Below are 20,219 nucleotides of genomic sequence, written 5' to 3' on the forward strand. Positions count from 1 at the left end.
GTGTCTGTGAGCATGTTTTTATACAATTCTGCATGCAGAGCTTCCAGCAGATGTTTTTTTTTTTCCATTTTGGGAGGTCTTGGCTGGTTAATGGACTCCACACTTCACTACCATATAATATTATTGGATCTATTACTGAATTTAGAATTTTGAACCACATCCTAAGTCGTAATTTTTCTTTTGATGGCATAAAAAGCTCTTCTTATGATGAAAAAGGGCTCTCACTCTCTCTCTCTCTCTTTTAAAATCAGTCAGAAAGGCCTAACTTTACTTTTAACGATATCAAACCAATAGAAATGCCCTCCCCTCTTCCTAATAACATCTGCTCTCCCTCATGGCAGCTCTGATCAGTCTGAACGCCGGCTGTGATTGGCCACCGCAGCGTGACGCCGGGTTGCATTTCTCCCAATAGTTGATTCTGGTTCAACTGTCTTGCCGCAGGCCTTTGTGGCACCCCTGCAGCCTAAACGCACTACCCCCCATTCAAACAAATGGGAGGACTGACGCCTGATTTGGTGTAAATTCAGCCTAAGGCTCAAATTCAGCTTTTTCTACACATACTCTTCTTCGCTAGAGAAGGTTAAAAAAAAGTGCTCTCGGCTCCATCGTGTTTTAGTTGAAGCTACAGGAACCAAAATCTGATTTATTTCTGACTGCCTCAAGAGCTAAAAAGCTCTAATCTGGCAGGAGGACAGCTTACACAACAGTAAACAAGCTACTTGTGAGCACATGTGACTTTTGTTTACCAGCAGTGGTTCTCTTTTTATGAAGCAGTGTGAAACTATAAATATATAAATAAATACAGATATGCACCATAATAAAGTTTTACGCTTTGGGTCACACCAAATACAAACAGTAGTAGCAGCTGTAAATATTTATATTTGTTTTAACCTACTTAGAGTGACAGACGGGAGGAGTTTATCACAAAGATGCCATCAGGGGACTTTCCAAATTACAGAACCATGAACTTTACTGACACTGAAATGCTTCTCTGTGACTGTGACGCTCCTTTTATTGTAATCTGCAGTAAAGCTGGCACCGGGGCACCAGATTAGCACCAGCAGCAAACAGCCAAATGCTGGTAAAATATGCAAGTGGCTGGCGGATTCGCTTCACTCACATGCCCCCCAAAAAAACAATGTTAATCTGTTGAGCGGCTGGTAAAATTTGAACATTTATTAACCATTTGGTCGGTGGATAAAAAAAGTCAATTTTGCAGCCTGACTGGCTTGATCAGACCACAACAAATCCTCATCATCACCTCTCTTTGATGGGGCACAAACACACACAGTCACACATCAGAGAGCTCACCTTGAAGTTTCCTTTTATCGGCCATGACTGATGACTAGGATGATGTCTTCATGCCTTCTTTCACTGCGGAAAACAAGAGGAAAAACAACAATAAAAAAAACAATCAGACTGCTGCATTTGCATTAAAGAGAATTTAAGGGAATAAAAAGCAAGAGAGTGGTGGGAAAAAGGGAGGGCAGAAGGAGGGGAAACAGACAATCCAGCAGATCCAGAACTGCAGCCGAGCTTGACCTTCGACCTGGCGATGGGATCCGATAACTGGTTCGATTTTGATTCCCGATCGGCAAAAAAACATCTGTATTGGTTAAGCTCCGACTCCAATAAACGGTAGCGAATGGAAAACATATAAATAGAGGCTTTTCATTCTTTATCGACTGACGCTGGTTAAAGTGACTGAGTTCTCTGCAGCTGGTGTCCGGATTCAGCCAAAGATTGTGTGCATGTGAGTGAAAAGAAACCACCGTACCAGCATGAGTTTTTGTTTTTGGAGTTCAACAGAGACCAGCAGTGTGGCGACTCTTCTCTGGAGAAACGATCATCATGTCAATTAAAGAATCTAACAGTTTGACTTCAACTTCAAAGAGTTCTGCATCAGGATCTTCAGTATTTGGAGCAAGTAGCTTGTGAAGTACAATAACTGAAGGTGTCGGATACATTTAATCAACATTTCATATTTTATTCTGTTAATCTCATTTTCAGGTTGTGAACATTAATCAGTTTACCACTAAAAACTGTCGTGTTTCTGACTTCTTAGCCAACAAGAAGTGATTTCTTTTACTTGTAAAAGCTAAACCTAATAGAGCTGCAACGATTAGTTTTTTTATTTTTTTATTTTGATAATAAGAAAAAAAGTCCAAATCATCTGATTCTGACTGTTGTTTGGGACAAAACAAGACATTTGAAGACGTCATCTTGGGTTTTATGACATTTTATGGACCAAAGAACTAATCGATTAATCAAGGAAATAAATAAAAGATTAACCGATAATGAAAAATGAATGAAAATGATTCAAAAGGATTCGATTAGTGGATTCGTTACATGATTTGAGTTTGATAAAATGCCGTCAAACCCCGTCACTACTTTTGGCCTCTAATATCCCGACAGAGTTAAAATAAAAACTCATATTTCCGTGATGTTCGATGCATTCCAGGAGTCGTTTTCTGTTGTGAATCAACTTTCCCTGCTGAACATCTACATTAGCTGGTAATTTAGACACTAGAACGACTCTTGACAAGCCGCCAGAGAACAAGTTTGAACTTGTTGCACTTGATGCCACATTTCCACTGGTTCAGTTTAACACGTTTCAGCTGTACTGTGGCGTGATCGCGAGCTGCGTTTCCTCTGCGTCCTATCAGCTGATTCTGAGCCACTGACACCAGAAACCTGATGTTGACGGTTGATGTTTCGGTTTAATAGATTTGGGGGTTTTTTTTGGAATCAAACTCCAGTAAAGTAGCTGAATAGTTCACCAAACGTGGAAGTAAGATAAATCAAACAACTTTTTCTATTCAATGACACTGTCATTAGTGGTGATACTGGTACATGATGCCCTTATTCTGAGCAGATTACAATTAAGTAATCAGGTTGAACAGGTATGACAACACTTGTTTTGTGTACATACTTTAGATGGCATGAATTATGCACTAATAAATGGCAAGTGAGTTTCAAACATGTGCCATCAAAGCTCAATAATCAGTAGGTTGTTATTCTTAAATTAATCTCTACACATTGACCAAATGTCTCTTAATAAAACTAATGGAGTCCTGATAATAATTCCACCAGAAAACTAAATAAAACTGGTTAATTACAGTGAGAATAAAACAAACACCTGCGATTGGTTCAAGATGGACGGAGCGCTCAGTAGTATTTTTTACGTAGTTTTTGGTACCAACCGAAATGCGTTTGTAGAGCTGCAACGATTGGTCGATCAACAGAAAATTAATCAGCAACCGTTTTGATAATCTAATAATCGGTTCAAGCTATTTTTGCTTCCAGCTTCCCAAATATGAATATTCACTGGTTTTCATACTCTGCTATGATAATTAAGAAACTCTTTTTTTTTTTTCACTTTTCATGGATATTTTGCACGATTTACTGGCATTTTACAAACCACACAAATAATGGAGAAAACAGTTGGAAGATGAATCGATAGTGATGTGTCCGTATCACCGAGTTCGCCTGTTCAGAGCTGTAATCTTGTTCTTGAATCAGATAAATCCTGGTTTTAATCTAAATTTAGACAATTTTATTTAAGAAAATACCTCGTACAGCCGCTTATGTTTAGAGTCATTTATATTTCATAAAGTACTGCTCTGACGATCGCAAACCAGGACTCTTTGAACTTGAATCGACACTAGTATTGAAGAATGTCAAAGGATATCCAGCTGTAGATCTAAAGATTACTTTGTTGTAGAAAGTCAATACTGTGAAGAAAAGTTTTAAGGATAAATGATTAAAAGGTGCAGATGTTCCTTAATGTTGGTTCATCCAAAATAAAACGTGCTTTCTGTCATTAATTTAGATGACAGTAGATATGATTTGATTGAAAGATTATAAACCGTGATAACATTCTTCATTCATTCAGTGTCAGTCTGCATCAGTGACAGTCTGAAGTCCATCTGACACACAGTTGAGCTGATAAACTCTTAATATTCTGCAGCTTCTTACTTTTGCTTTCTGTTTCGAACTGTTATCAGCTGTGAACATGTGCTTTTAATTGCACAGTAGAGTCGGGTCACACTGCAAAACGAGGCGATATAAGGTTCCTCTTGTTTGGGATAAACATGTGAATACAGACCTTTTTGTAAAAGCAGCTCACGACTCGACGTTTCCGTGCACCGTGCGTTGGGATTGGACTCACATCAAACTGAAAAAAAGGATTAAAAGTTTTCCCTTTCGACAAAAGCATGTAGAGCGTAGTTGTTGTTGTTGAACTGACTGAAAGCTGACATATTTTCAGTCTGAGGTGAAGTCAATAATGTCATCTCAGCGGGGCCCGGTTATCAGGTTCGGACACAGGCCATTAAACAAAAGCATTTCTGACTGTGCTGGAAGAGGAGAGAGCGACTTGTTAATGAGGCTTTCCTGACGCGTACCCGGAGGAAAACTAGAAGAACAAATAAAATGTCTCCATTTAGCCCCGAAACACTCCGGGAGTTTAACTCTTCATTTGGTTTGCTGGAGGTTTGTTCGATGAGTGAACGAACACAGGTGTTTTCAACATCTGTTATGCATTTTTTTTGAATAAACATGCTTTGAGATGTGGTTTGTAGGTTCAAACACAAAGAAAACACCAGTCATTTTTAGTTATATTCGTATTGTTTCGCCCTTACACCTACTTTATATTCACCGTAATCATTTTTCAACGAATGCTAAAAGCTTTAATTCGTTTTTTTTGTGTCAAATCTGTCAGTCACTGCAGCTGTTATCAATACGCAGAGTGAAAAGTGGCTGCACCGTATTGATAATGTTTTGTAGGGTGACACAGTTTTAGATGTGCAGTAATTTCTTATGTGTGGTGTAAAAACATTCACCCGAGGGACAAATAACCCTCAAATAAAAAATAAAAACTAATTACACCTCATTAAGTCGCCTCGTTTATCCGTCTATAAAAGTTGTTTTTCTTTCAGTAAAGGAATGAATTTCAAGAGATGAGCCTTGAGATCTTTAAATGTGCTTGTTGTGTGCAGACGTCAGAATAAGAAGGAGGAAGACGACCTACGTGACCGACTGAAAGGAGAGTGATGAAATCTTTTAAATAAGAGGGTCAATCGGAGGATGGTGTCACAACACGCTGCGGTACGATATGACCGCAGGACGATAAGAGAAATCTCAGTGAGTGAAGAAGAAAATGTATCTGTCACATATGTGGTGTGATCCTGGTGTCAGTCGATCAATATCACAAGAGAATGATGCTGCGATATCAGTATATCTGAGAAATTATTCACTATTATTAATTATTGTCTCTACACAAACTTAATGCTACATTTTAATGTGGCTCACTTATCATCAGCCTTAAATTTGACCAAAATCTGTCACATATTTTTAATTCTAGGATTGCAAATTGTTTTATCCAGATGATGTTCATGATTAATTGATAATTTGTTAATTGTTGGTAAAGATCCCCTACAGACGTTTTAAGACGTTGAATAATATTTTGTGTCTAATTTTTTTTTTAAAAAAAGTCCATTTATCTCTTTAAAATCCTTATAATTACATCTCCTCCTTCTTCCTCATTAAAAACTCCTGAATCTATGAAAATGTGAATATTATTCATTTCAGAAGTTTGTCTCCTGCTTCACTATAAAGTCCAGTCTCAGCGTTTGTGCACTGGAGGCTTCAAGTTTCCACATCACACTTGTGTAAGTTGTTTACTGGACTCCGATTGGCTCCAAACTAGTTGTGATGTCACAGATGTAAGGTGTGAACAGAGGAACTTTCAGCAGATGAACATGAAAACAACGTTTCAGCACATTCATCATCCTGCACAGTGAAGCTCAAACATCAAACTGTAGGAACAAGAAGAAAAACACATTTTTAAGTGGACGTTAATAATTTAACCAATTAAAAACGAGTTAATTGACAATGCATGTTTCTCCCATGTAGCCCGCGTTTATTTATACTTTCCTTTGCAATTCAGTCGCTACGCAGGAATTATCTGTCTACGGGAAGAAGTAATGCAAGATGAAGTGGATGAAACTTAGTCCAGTGTGAGAGAAATTACATACTAAAAGAGACTCAATGTAAATATTTCAACACCATCTTAAATTACTGCTCCAGTACGTCGTGTACCGTCGTCTACCGCCTGAAAACTCAACAGTCTCAGTAGGGGTGCGCCGTATCGTATCGTTCATGATAATATCGTGTACTTTTTAATATAATTTTAAAAAAAGATTCATATTGTTATAATGGAAATATTCTGATGCAATGGCTGAAAGCAAAAGTAACATCGCTACCGGCTCCACGGCGGAGGAGGAAGTTTCAGAGAGAGGAGTGACTTCATCAGTGAGGAAGTGGTTTGGTTATAAAAGATCAGATGTACAACAAACTACTGTAATATATAAGAAGTGCAAGAAGATTCTAACAACAAAAGGGGAAATACGACAAACTTATTTCATCACCTCAAGCGGAAGCATCCGGTAGAGTATGACGAGGGCCAAAAAATCCCGCCAGTATTTTGTCGTATCATCAAGAATATCAGAATCGCAGAAATACCAACCCCTTATTCTCATCACCGTCATCCCATCAAACTATCGTATCGGTGTTAGCTAGGAGACGCTGTAATGAAGCACGCGCAGAGACGATCACGCAGGTGCTTTATGATTAAGAACGACGTGATGCCTATAAACACGCCGAAGCTACAACCATTTAAGGTTAGAGCGTTTCTACGAAGCGTCATCCGACCACGTCTGAAGGCAAAAGCATTTATAGCTTCAGAACGGCCACAGAGGTGGGAGGATCGCAATAATTGTTCTAATCAGAATGACGTTATATATTTCCGGATCGTCTCTCATCGTGGGCCTTCATGGTGTTGCAGTCGTGAGAGTTTAAACCCTGCCTACTTTCTCACCTCCGCAATAATTGTTAGTTTGGAAAAGTTACGAAAATTTACGGACGCACCTCCCCGACCCAACATGATGTTGGAAAACTGTCGGGGAGGGGAGTTTCAGATGCTGAGTGTCCATCCGAAAAGCACATTAGATGACGCCTTTAGCAGCCAATGATGTATCCGTCAGTTAAGTAATTTTCAATTAACACTGTTTTAAACATTGATCGAAGAAAATATGTCGATTTAAGAGTTATTATATCTGTAAGTTGATTTACAATATCTTGTACAGCTGTGTCGATCTCTTCCGCGTTTAGCGCCATTTTAATGCCGATTTCCCTGTTGCCATTTTTCTGCCTCTGGCACAGGAAGATGCCGCTCTGAACACCGCTTAGATAACTCTGATTGGCTCGGTTGTTTGTCCAACTGAGGAAACAGACGTCGATAAGCACAACAGCAGACCTACTCGAGTCGCTGCGGGCAGCAATCGAGAGGTCTGGTTATCTGGAACCAGGCTAGTTTGTTTTTGTTTTTTTTTTGTCTTTTAATGGGATTTCTTGACAATAAATAAATTATAAAACACTGTCAGTCATATCCTTTCATTTTGTACACATCACCGGCCTATACACAGTATCAATGTGATCTGTAATATATTACCATACTGGTGCCCATGTATTGATAATGTACCATATGGGAATGTATCTCATTTATGATGTATTCACATATCAATTATTACTCTCTTGTATCTTTAAATATTAAAAGCTTTCAGAAATTAGGCTTTAATGCAGCCATACACTTTAAATGTTTTACATTATTTGTTTTGATGCTTTTATGTTTAGCCTGACGTGTTATAATCTGGTCTGGAACAAACATGATTTCTGTATTTTTTCCAGTTGAGATGAGAAATAAACTTGAAACCAATACAGCGAACATCAAAACCTGACTTTAACACAATCTGACACACAGCTCACCTGCATGTTCCTGTTTAACTGCATCTTCTGCTGACTAACATTAAAGAAAACTGGGTTAAACTAGCTTCAACATTACTTTTCCAAACAGGTGCACACACCGTCAGACAGGCCCCCTCGTCCTGCTAACACACATCCACACTGACCCGCTGAGTTTGGACCAACTGAAGACACTTTTACTGCCTGTTTTCTTAAGCTTTTTCTCCTTAAAAATATAAAAACTACACTGGTCTCGTTACTCGCTAAACCAAACAACCAGACGGTGCTATCGGACCGCGAGACAAACATATATCAGACCGGGATGTTTATAAACAATGAGGGCATCATTGCCAACAGCAGCCAGTGGGCACCAACATCCGAGTAGATACTCTTCAAAACAAACTCCAACTTACCCGCCGCGACTCCGGAGAAAAAGTTTTCCGTTTTAAAAATAAAAACCCCTCCACTATAAGTTGGTCTGTTGAGAGTGTGCGGAGCTGCAGCTTCCCACCGGCTGCGATATTTGATGTTGGGAGACACAATTTGGAAAGAGGAGAGAGGCAGAGAGAAAGGGGGGGAAGGCAAATTAATTCATCACATTTGGCTCTGCAATCAATTTACCTGGATTTTTCCGAGTTACGATTTCTTTCCTCGGTGGCCGCACTCCGGTAAATCTTCAGTGATTCAGTATAAAGGCTGTTTTTCAAAAAAAAAAATTGTCAATTCTTCTCGCTAAACAATCAGTCCGCACATCCAAGATGGCTACCAGGAACACCTCCTCCTCCGATGCCCTGTTGGACAGGAGTTCCGCCCACCTGGCTTGTGATTGGTCCTCTGAGGAGCCTCCGCGCTTCTATTCGTCAAAGCCAGCTGTCAGTCAAGAGAGGCTGGTTTTACTACTTCCAGCATAACTCCCGCTATGATTGGACTGTTTGGAAAGGTGAAAGGGTAAATTAAATTTTGGTTTATGAACGTCCCCCCCCCCCCTCCTCCCCTCCCTCACCCCACCACCGCTGTTAGCCGCAAGGTGTTCTGGGAAATGGAGTTCACCTCTGCTTTTAATAGTGTGGATTTAGTACATGAAATTAATGAATATGGCCATATTTATGAAAAATTCTTATCCAAATGCTTTATCAGTTTATTCGATTAACAAAGTGTCACTACTCAATTAGTTTTTAATGCAAATACCTAAAAAAATAAAACAAGTAAAACAAACATAAGCCTATATGTAACATATTTATCGATTTATTAGCCTATACTGTATCATGTAAGATGCAACAAAAAACATATTTGTCAATTAATCACTTGTCAACATCAATTAATTATCAAGAAATGGTACAAGATTGCCTGTTGGTAAAGTTATTGAACCTCTTACAAAAAGGTTTAATAATAGTTGTACTTTTTGTAACAAAAATATCAAAATCAAATTTTTAAAAATGTTTTTGTTTGTTTACTTAACAGGGGAAGTACAGGTAAACAGTGTTACACAGCAATGTAATTTATATGTGAGACATCTAACTGAAGCAATTGTACACGTTACAATATCTAGACCAGCAAATTAATGAAATAGATTCAGGATAAAAACAACAGAGCAGATTAAACAGACTATGTGTATAAGCATGTTTACATGTGTGGTGTTTAAGCCATTGTTTCACTTGTGTATTGAAAATGTAAAAGGATTAGGATTAGGATGATGTTCAAGGCAAGGCAAGTTTATTTGTATTGCACATTTCAACAACAAAGCAATTCAAAGTTCTTTACATAAAAATAAATAAAAAATGAATTACATGAACATAAAGGGCATCGAGACAAAATGTGAAAGACACACGTCATTTAAATACAAGTTAAAATAGAATAATACAGATAAAACAGGAGAGTAAAAGTTACACTGTAAGAAATGAGTCAAAAGCCTCAAATTTGGTTTAATAAAAGGCAAACAGCTGTAGTTTTCTGAGAGTTTGTTCAGATATGTGGAGCATAAAAACTGAACGCTGCTTCTCCAGGTTTAGTTTTGACTCTGGGGACAGAAAGCAGACCTGTCCTAGACCACCTGAGAGGTCTGGATGGTTCATGACGTAGCAGCAGATCAGAAATGTATTCGGGCCCTGAACCATTCAGTGCTTTATAAACCAACAGCAATATTTTAAAATCAATTGTTTGACAGATGGGAAGCCAGTGTAAAGATCTGAGAACTGGAGTGATGTGATCCACTTCCTTAGTCTCGGTGAGGACTCGAGCAGCTGTCTGATCGACTTTTTAGAGAGAACTGTAAACACACCGTTACAGTAGTCGAGTCTCCTGAAGATAAACGCATGGACAAGTCTATTCTTCTTGAAAGAGAATACAGAAAGAGACGACTGTAAACTACAGTTACCACCTGCTGCTCCCTCAGCTGTGGCTCCTCTGATATAATATCTTTTCATCAACTGACAGGTTATATCTGGGGAACAGCCATTTATGCACTATATATAGATTTTATTCATGAGAACTTGGTTTTTTTGTATCATGACAATAGGTTTGACTATCTTTTACTGTATGTACTCAAACACTCTTTAGGAAGACATAAAATATCGTCCATTGCTCAGTTTAATAGAGACACTGTTGTCTTATTCAGGAAATTCCTTATTCATAAAGCCAAATACATCAAAGTACAACCTTTAGTCACAGTCTTTTAAAGAGAATTAGTGTCAAAAATGTCTTCGCTAAAAATTACAGAAGCCATCCTGCTAGAAAGCTATTAACACTATTTCATGAATTAAATTTGCGTCAGTGGTTTTATGTTGTTGAGTAACGTTTTAATGCTTTAATCCTTTCTGTTTCTTTTGACCTCATCATGCGATTTCATTGTGGAACTAAATCAGAGCTCACTTAATACTTTCTGGTTTGATCATTGCTACACATGTAATAAATGAATAAACCAGACGCCCTGAACGACCTTTGACCCCTGATGTCTGCAGAAACCATGTCAGCAACACGGTGGCATTTCCTCTGTCATTATTCCCATATAGACAGTAAGGGTGTGCCTGAAATACATTATTTGGCAAAGCACAAATAGTGGGTTTTATACGAATATTTGTTTCATACAAATATTTTAAAAAATATTTGTTGAGGGTGTTCCCCAGAGATAAAGCTGAGCTACTGACACAAGCAAAGTGCTTCCAAGAGACTCTCCATAACCTGTTGTTCCTCTTCTCCTTCCCACAAAGTTAGGTTGTAAAAAATAGGCAATAAATGAAAAATGCAAAGCAGTAATCACCTTTGAAGTTCCTCCCTACACATTACGCACTGTGCTGTCTCTGTGTTATGGGTGTATAAATAGGTAGAGGTCTGTCTGCAATGAGGCGATGAGTAAAGTTTTAGCTCAGTAGTCAGAGCAGTCATCTATGATCTGGGAGACTCCAGTTCCAGACCCGATGTGGGGACCTCCTTTGTAAGGTAGTTTATTCATGAACACTTATTGTAACACTTTAATTTTCTAAAACAAAAAGTGTAATAAAAACAAAAACATGATTTTTTTAAAGCCTCTTTCCACTTTTATTTGAATACAAATACAAATAATTTTGCTGCCTCAACAAATACAGATACAAATACAAATACTGGGATCTCTGCACATCCCTAATAGACACATAATGTAGTGATCTAAGAAAAGATTTTGATTATGATTAATTAAACTAACCACTTCATTGTTAACTGGTTATTGCGATTGATGAAAATGGCCTCTTATTGATCAGTCTTTGAATTTTCTATTTTAATAGATGATAGAAATTTGTTTTTTTTGTATTTTCAAGGTCAAAGGACAAAGTGTATAGACAGAAAATCAATATGTATTAATGTATTTCTCAATGCAAACACATTATATTACAAATGGCAGCTTCATCTCTTGTGACAAATATACAGTTTTTTGCATCACTTTGAGAAATGAGTCTAATTTTGAACTGCATCACAAGTCTGTTTACACTATACGACCAAAAGTATTTGGACACCTGAACTTTACACCTGTACAGGATTGTTGAACATAACATTAGCATTAATATAACTGCCTCCACTCTTTCTGGGAGGGCTTTCCGGAAGATTTTCTCCCGTTTGTTCAGCCACAAAACCATAAGAGACGTCAGCCACTGATGCTGGGACATACTCTGACCCGCAATCAGGTCATCATAAAGGCATCGGATGGGTGTCTCCTGTCTCCATTTTTGTTTACACCAAACTATTTCTTTATGGACGTAGCTTTGTGCATGGGGTCGTTGTCATCTTGAAACAGGAAGGGCGCATCCACAAACTGTGGCCATAAAGAATGCTATTGTCTAAAATGTTATTGTTTGCTGTAGGATTAAGATTTGCCTTCCTCGGATCTAAGAGTCTCGGATCATGAAAAGAATGTCAGCACACATTTGACCTCAGTTTACTTTAAACTTTTCAAATACCTTCCTGGGATTTTAATTCAGACACAGAAACACATTTTGAGTTAAAATGCCTGTTTGAAATGAAAGGTTTTATATGTCAGAAGTCTATTTTAAATATTTCATAAAATATACAACACATCCTAAATAAAAATTTCCCTACAATATAAGTTCTGCTTTGTGGTGACCTTTTCTGGATCACGTAGTGTCTCCTGTGGTCTGTCATAAGTGAACCAGTGCAGTATCACCATTGGCCACTAGAGGGAGCTGCAGCCTGCTGTTAAACATGTCATACAGTATATTCACAGTGCACTAGTATTACTGTAACTACTATTAAAAAAAAGATAAGAAGTCTAATTTCGTTCTCCAGCTCTTCATCAATTTTAATAACAATTTAAAGGATGTTTTCTCAGCTGAATCACTGACGGTTTTACTGCTGCAGAGCCTTGATAAGAGCATCTGTTAAATGTTTGAAATGTGACAAACTGTGTAACTTATCATGTCTAAGCAGGCAGCCAGTCTGCTGTGTTATTATTGCTGATATTCTCTTCTGAATTCTGGATTCAAAAGGTAAAATTCATACTTTCATTCACAAATTCTCATTAATCACATCCTGACTTTAAAAAAAAAAACCCCAAAACAAACACACAAGTCATTTACTTTATTCCATTTAGTGACATTTTAAGCTTTCTGTCATCATATAATTCAACATAAATACATTCATGTGACCAACTTAAATACAATATGTAACTCAGGCATTAGACACATGAACAAACTTTTTCAATAATATAAATCAAATGTACATATTGTGCAAACAACTATATAATACTGTCAAAAACTCATAAAGAAAATAAATATTTCTCTCTCATCAGATAGAAAACAAAAGGTGAAACTAATTAAAGGCCACTCAAACAATCATCTGGGATCTTTTCATTACAACCAGATCAAAAATATAAATTAAAGACTCTTTGTCTTTCATTCACTGTTTGTATACCTGCTCTAAAACATGATTTCAGGCATGGAAACTAAATCAGTTCTCTCTGAGGTGAAAACTTGTGTCCAATAATTCACAATATTTTGCATCTTTAACCTACTGTAGTTAATTCCTGAGGTAAAGCAGTAAGTGACTTCAAGTAACTTCAACCTCCAGTGAAAAAGACAAAATCATATCCCTGCTGACTATAACAGCTGCACAATAAATTCAATGAAAAACAAGCAGCATGTTGTCAGAAATCTTAAACTATATTCAAACTAAGTTAATCCTGTGATTTGGCTTCTTGACCTCATGTTTCTAATCTTTTCTTCTTATGTTCAAGCAATGAAAAAAAACAAAAAACAAAGCCTCAACACTATGTGAAGTGTGCAAACCACCCCAACGAATTTAACCTTTATTCTTCTCCTCAGTTCCTGAACCTGTAGGAGATCGGCAGCAGCTTGTGAGTCTTCTTCATGGCCTGGACTTTGGCGTGCGTCTGATCGTCCATCGTCTTGTAGCACCGCCGGGCGTAATCTAAAAGTTTCTCCTTAGACGCCTCGAACTCCCCGACCTCCGCCACCTGCAGATGTGGAAAATGAAAAGGGTCAAGAGAGAAACCTAAACAAATGATTAGATTCATCTGACCTCAACCTTTTGATCTTTATAACTAACTCACTTTAGAAATGTTTAGAAATGTCTCAAAACTTCACTTTCTCCAAAGCCTCAACTAAATTACAACCCTCATTCATCTGCTGCACTCACTGAGTCGCTCTGAATCAGTTTAGAGCAAATAATTGCTTTTCAATGATTTCCCCCAAATTTTTAACTGCAATATAAATTGCAATACGGCACACAGACTGTTAGACATTTAAGCAGCGAGGGAACATTTTGTTAAGAGAACAGAGAAACCTTCCAATGATAGTTTCTTTAATTTTAAAGCTGCAATGTTTAGTTGATTAGTACACTGAGTTCCAGTTTCTCAAGGTGAGATTTTGTTGCATCTTCTTGATCTTACATCATGGTAAACTGAATATTTTTGGGGTTTTAGACTGTTTGGTCGGACAAAAGAAAACATTTGAAGACATCACCTTGGAGACTGGGAAACTGGAAATATTTCACAGTTTTCTGATGTTTTATAGACAAAAATGTTTAATTAATTAATTAATTGAGAAAAAATAATCAACAGATGAACCAATAATGAATAATAATTTAAATGAATGACCAGAAAATGTGTTCAGTGTACAGTTTTATGCGTAGGATCCATTTTAAGCATCATCCAAAGATTAAATAACTAATTTCAAAACTTAAATTTATTAATTGTGATTTAAAAAAAAAAAAAGAATTTTACAGCCCAGAATTAATTAAATTAGAGTTGCAACGATTAATCTGTTAATCAAGAGAAAAGCAATTATTCTGATAATTGAATAATTGTTTCAGTCATTTTTCAATCAAAAATGTCAAACATTTCCTGGTTGCAGCTTCTCATATGTGACCATTTGCTGTATTTCTTTGTCATATTTGACAGTGAATTGAATATTTTAAGGTTTTGAACTGTTAATCAGACAAAACAAGCTAATTGACAACACCATCGTGGCTTCTAAGAAACTGTGAACGCCATTTTTTCACTATTTTTTAACATTTCATAGACTAAACGATTAATCAAGAAAATAATCAGCAGATTAATCGATAATGAAAAAAATCATTAGCATTAGTTGCAGCCATAAACTAAATACTTACAACATCAAAAGGCAACAGATCTGCCATGCATAGGAATGTGGAAATTGTTATATTTCCTTTTATCATGAACAGAAATGTTTATTTCAGACCTTCTCTGGCGCCACCAGGAGCAGCTCAGCGATCGGGGAGGTGGACGCCATCGTGTTTCGGTCGACTCCGTGGATCTGGAAGGCTCGGGACATGCTCCTCACTCGCTGGTAGGTGGACAGGATCTTCTTATAACGAATCAGAACCCCATCTGGGTCTTTGACTGAGGAGAGAGTGAAGAGAAAACAGGAAAGAGGTATATCAGATGAGTATTTATCACAGAGAGGATTACAGACAAATTAACACAGTTTCGGTTGCTGCTAAATAATCTGCAGTAATTACAGTATTTACCAGATTAAGTCAAATATTTACACAGGTGGTAACTTCATAAAAACTCTCAACCTTTTTTTACTTCAAGAACACCTGCATTTATTTTCTTGAGTGAAACTTAAACATGTATTCAGATTGAACACTTTATTTTAGAGCTCCAATGATAAGTCGATGAGTCGATTAGTCATTTTGATTCTTTCTTTTAAAGAAATAAAAGCTAAACTTATCTGGTTCCAGCTTCTTAAATGTGACTATTTTCTAGTTTCTTAAGTCCTTTATGATAGTAAACTGAATATATTTGGGTATTTTAGGTTACATCTTGGGGTCTTGGAAATTTTCTGCCATATTAAAAACCAAATGACTAAACGAGAAACTGATCATCAGATTAATCAATAATGGAAATAATCGTTTGTTGCAGCCTGACTTTATTTGTATGAATTTGGCCACTTTTAGTTTGCATCCACTCTCATCTTTCCATTAACTTTGTATGCAATTGTGTTGTCTGTACAAAAAATTAAATATTTTGTGTTTATTTTGAACACACTTTAAAACGTGCACATCATTATCATTAAGCTGCTTGGTTTAATACATCAGGACGAATCATTCTGAGGAACAGTTAGAAGGAGGTTTGTCACATGACTCTCACCTCTCTGCCTCTCCCTGCCGTGGGTGATCCTAAAGATCCTCCTCATCTTCATCCTCGGCTCTCCTTTGGCTCGTCCTCGTCCCTTCTTCTTCGAGCCCGTCTCCACCGACGAGTCGTCCTCTTCCTCCCCCTCTTCCTCTTCCTCCATGTACTCGTCCTCGGTGTAGTATTTATCCTCCTCCAGGTGAAACTCCTGCTTGACTGTAGCACAAAACTGTCGTCATGTTTCGAGTCTGTCTCCATTTTAGTTTACAGTGTGATATTCGAAACCTGCTGAACTGCAAATTAGTTCAATAATTCTAACATATGAAAGTGGTTCCTCACCAGGGATGGCAGTGCTGCGGCGGGTCCGAGGTCCCGGTACCTGCAGGCGTTTGAGGGTCATTCCAGACCTGGTGGTCATGGGTGAGGGAGGGGAGGGAGAGATGACGGGCTGGACATTCACAGCATGCTGGGGGTCTCCACACCACTCTGTCACTGTTCATAATAATAATGATAACAATATTTATTTTTCAGTGTAACTAATCAACAGAGTGCGGAGCCCGAGAGAGGCCATGGAGAAAAAAAATAACTAATTTGTGCTCCTGATTTTTAACGCCATCCCTCGTCCTGCATACACCCTCACTATGGATCACCTGGACTTCATAAGGTTTTATTGATCTTGGACTAAGATGTGTGGATAAACTTCAACTTTAACACTTTGTTATCTCTGAAATCCCTTCAATGTAAAAAAAAAGCTTTTATGCTCCTCAAGGTGTCATCTGATTCATAAAAACTCAGGATTGGGGTTCAGGATTGCTAACAAACCTGAAGTAAATCATCAAACAAGTTTATTCAACATACATCAGCACGTAAAAAAGTAACTAACTTTACAGGGCAAAAGTCTTCCTCATCGCTTTCTTCAAACTTCCTGCTGACTGAAGGCGTTTGGTGCCCTCTACAGGAAGGGAATAGGCAAAATAGATAAATCAAGAACACTAATTACACAACATAACTTACTATATTATTATAATATAAATTATTAAATCAAAAGCACAAATTTGTTTGTTTTATCCTCAATGGTCCCTCCCCGGCTCCATATCAAAGCAAGAAAAGATAAGAAAATGAGGTTCACAAAGCCAAAATAACTCAAGAGGTCTGTGACATCATCTCACCTCAAAATAAACCCCAAATATCAGATGATAAACAAAGACACAAATCAGATTAAAAAAAAACAACAAATAAACTTATTTTAATGTTTGTCTATTAATTTCATTTTTTGGTCCATGGCTGCCAATTTTCTATATTTTTCCATATTGTCAACAAATCTCCTGTGTAGAGCCAAACAAACAATGAATTGATCTACTTACAAGTATTGTGTGTGTATCCAAAGCCTGATATTTCTTATTCCGCTGTGCTGTAAAGCTCCGTTATTGCCCAAAAAATATTAAAAACACGTCAGTGAGCCACACCGCTGCACTGGGTGACATGTTCCTTCATTATGAAGAGTTTGGTCACGTTAGTTTGTTTAGAAATGGCTCCAAAGACTAATAACAGCGATCACATTTTCAGTCTTAGGAGAGTAGTTCTGTGTGAGTCTGAGCATGTTCTGTTTACAGAGCTTCACTAGCTTGTTGTGCTACAAATCACAACCTCTTGACTTTGCACTGAAGTTCTTTGAGAAATTTATAATGTAGCACAAAGTCAAGAGGTTGTGATATGTAACACAACAAACTAACATGACCGTAATCTTCATGGTAAAGGAACATGTCACCCAGAGCAACAGTGTGGCTCACTGACGTGTTTAATAGTTTTTGGACAACAACGGAGGTCTACAGCACATGAGATTTGTTGACAATAAGAAAAATATAGAAAATCAGCAGGCAAATCCTTTAAGTGCTTAATAAGTTGGATGTGTTTCCTGATGCCTCACCCTCAGGACTCCTCATGCTGACGATGAGGCGGTCCAGCTGACAGCGCAGGAAGTTGCGTTCCTCCTCCAGTTCCTCAATGTGCTTCTGCAGCCAGGTGTTCTTCTCCAGAGCGACGTACAGGTGAGCCCGCAGGTTAGAGACCAGGATGAAAGGGCTGTACTGAGAGTGAGGAGACTCCTGCACCACGGGCACTGCAGGAGAGGAGAGTTAATAAACATGGAGAAGAAAAGAAAAGTGAAGGAAGCTATTCAAGATGAATTTGAGAAGGATGATACAGTAGACTTAAGGAAAAGAAATGAATCTTTAACTTCAATATTCCCCATAAATACCCTTACAGTTATATTTACAGACATATATGTGTCATACGATATCGAAATAGGTTTAGACCCTTCATAATGCACTTACAATGTAAGTGATGAGGTCCAAAATCTACAGTCCTTGTTTTGTGTAACATTGTATTCCAAAGTTTATCTGAAGCTAATATGAAGCTTCAGCGTCCAAATGAGTCAAATCAAGTAGATATCTTTCAACGTTACAGTCTTTTTGGTGCCAAAGTCCCTCTTTTTGTTACTTTACTTCCATCGCAGCTCAACATGGGAATTTGACGCTAAAAAGACTGTAAATGTGTCAGATCCACTTGATATGACTAACTCAGACTGCTGAAGCCTCATATAAGCTTCACATCTACTTTTAAATGACACACTGTGGATTTTGGCCTCCATCACTTACATTGAAAGTGCATTTAAATGGGATCTTTTAACAGCCAGTCTGAACACCTAACTGTTGAAAAATTGTGAACCCATCCTTTTAATTTTTTTTAAATATATAATCCAAATGCGTGTGTTACTGCACATTATAAAAGTGGTCACGAGTAGTAGATGTGGTGTACTGCACCGTCCATCATCTGCTGGCTGTGGTTCAGGTGATAGGCAGGCGGTCTGTCTATACACTCCTCCGGAGGAAAAGAGACCTCATAGGCATCCAGATACCCTCCTCCTCCTCCTCCTCCTCCTGCTGCGGCAGAGTGAGGCATGTAGTGCTCTAACACACACAGAAGACAATAGAAACATAAGATTCTGCAAAGCAAGTATAAGAAAGTCTTATTCTAGTTATTTTTTCAATTAATCGATTAATCTTTTAACCTATAACATGTTGTAAAATATTAAAAAATGCTTATCACAAGTTCCCAGAGAGCATAAGGTGACATCAAACAGTCCAAAACCCAAATATATTCAATGTACAATCAAATGGAACAGAAAAAAACAGCAAATCCTCACATCTGAGAAGTGGGAACCAGCTACCGTTTAGCCTATTTGGCTAACAGTTATCAAAATTGTTGTCCATTAATTTTCTGTTGATTGACTAATTGATCAGGTAATTACTTTAATAATAATAAAGTGTATTTATGGTAATTATGATTTACATCAGCGGTCAATAACTAAGTTACAAGAATAACACTTATAACATAGAAAATGTGTCACTGAACACTGTATAAATCAAAGCGAGATACATTCAGGTATAAAAACGTAAATAGTTCAATTAAAAACATTTATTTTAAGATACAATTTCAAAGACGATAGTTTCAGAAATGTCCCACCATGTCTTTTCCTGATTATTTGCAGCTATTTTAAAAACAAAAACCATTATTGACCAGTCCAGGAGCTATTTTTTAGATGACTAAAACTTCAACTAAACCCTGCAGTTGCTTATTTAATTCTTTAAAAAATGCATTCAATCATTTGGTAAGTAAGTAAAATTGTACTTGTACAGCACATTTCAAAACCAAAGTTACAAAGCGCTTCATAAAAGGATAAGAGATGAGTTTTTTTTTTTAAAAAAAGGAAAGAAACATTACATGTTTGTTTCACAGTGGATGCGCCATTTGCTGTTACCTGGCGGGTTTGTATCATCTCTGGTTGTTGGAGGATTCATGGCTGAAAACTCAGGTTGTCAGGTAATCGATACTGATGAGTAATAACTACATGTAGTCAGAAACTTGTTATTATTTGTCTGCAGTTGTTCTGTAATCAGTAATACTTCTGTAATACAACCTGAAACCACCCGTTCCTGCTGCTAAACTCACTCTCCGCCAGCAATTACCTGATTATAAGTAGCCTCAACAGGTGCACCGCGCTCATTTTTTCATTTAGTTCACACATGCGCACAACGGTCTTGTCCCCTCACCTTTCCCAAAACACGTTTAGGATGCATCCGGATGCCTCAGCTCAGCTCAGACAGCTTGTTTTCTGACTCCACAGCGACTCATATCTGCTTTCCTGAAGAGACAGAAGTGTTTCTATAGAGTTCACATGTAAAGGTTGAGGAGTAGAAAGTGTTGGAACGCGTCCAAACATCCCACCGGAAGTGTGTCACCTGTGGGCGGGGCG

General features: G+C 37.7%; 2 protein-coding genes across 4 annotated transcripts in view; both read right to left on the bottom strand.

The window, feature by feature from the left end:
• Positions 1-8,583, bottom strand: part of LOC122969228 (CCR4-NOT transcription complex subunit 3-like) — a 37,256-nt gene extending 28,673 nt beyond the window's left edge. For both annotated transcript variants that reach the window (XM_044334767.1, XM_044334766.1), the window contains exons 1-2: positions 8,425-8,583; positions 1,312-1,374 (exon numbers count right to left, since the gene is read on the bottom strand). In XM_044334767.1, the coding sequence (XP_044190702.1) occupies positions 1,312-1,336 (25 nt within the window). In that variant the 5' untranslated portion in view covers positions 1,337-1,374; positions 8,425-8,583. The remainder of the gene's footprint in view (positions 1-1,311; positions 1,375-8,424) is intronic.
• Positions 8,584-12,849: 4,266 nt separating this feature from the next.
• Positions 12,850-20,105, bottom strand: LOC122969232 (coiled-coil domain-containing protein 106-like). Of its 2 annotated transcripts, XM_044334772.1 has the most exons (8): positions 19,884-19,921; positions 19,725-19,775; positions 18,727-18,873; positions 17,832-18,023; positions 16,244-16,396; positions 15,920-16,120; positions 15,006-15,166; positions 12,850-13,759 (listed from the first exon to the last, which is right to left on the bottom strand). In XM_044334772.1, the coding sequence occupies exons 2-8, from the start codon at positions 19,762-19,764 to the stop codon at positions 13,604-13,606; spliced, it is 1,050 nt and encodes a 349-aa protein (XP_044190707.1). In that variant the 5' UTR covers positions 19,765-19,775; positions 19,884-19,921; the 3' UTR covers positions 12,850-13,603. The 2 variants fall into 2 exon arrangements, with proteins under 2 accessions (XP_044190707.1, XP_044190708.1); XM_044334773.1 differs by lacking the exons at positions 19,725-19,775; positions 19,884-19,921 and adding an exon at positions 20,017-20,105.
• Between the last annotated feature and the right edge of the window lie 114 nt (positions 20,106-20,219).

This window comes from Thunnus albacares, chromosome 19 (genome assembly GCF_914725855.1).
Source record: "Thunnus albacares chromosome 19, fThuAlb1.1, whole genome shotgun sequence".
Lineage (NCBI taxonomy): Eukaryota > Metazoa > Chordata > Actinopteri > Scombriformes > Scombridae > Thunnus > Thunnus albacares.

What these genes read in the sequence shown, in the direction of transcription:
- LOC122969232 (XM_044334772.1), bottom strand. Translation starts at nt 19,764, where the DNA reads ATGAATCCTCCAACAACCAGAGATGATACAAACCCGCCAG. An exon ending in CAGCCAGCAGATGATGGACG is followed by an intron (nt 18,024 to 18,726) that starts GTGCAGTACACC and finishes CCTCTCCTGCAG; the next exon opens with TGCCCGTGGTGCAGGAGTCT. An exon ending in CGGCAGGGAGAGGCAGAGAG is followed by an intron (nt 15,167 to 15,919) that starts GTGAGAGTCATG and finishes CTCTCTCCTCAG; the next exon opens with TCAAAGACCCAGATGGGGTT.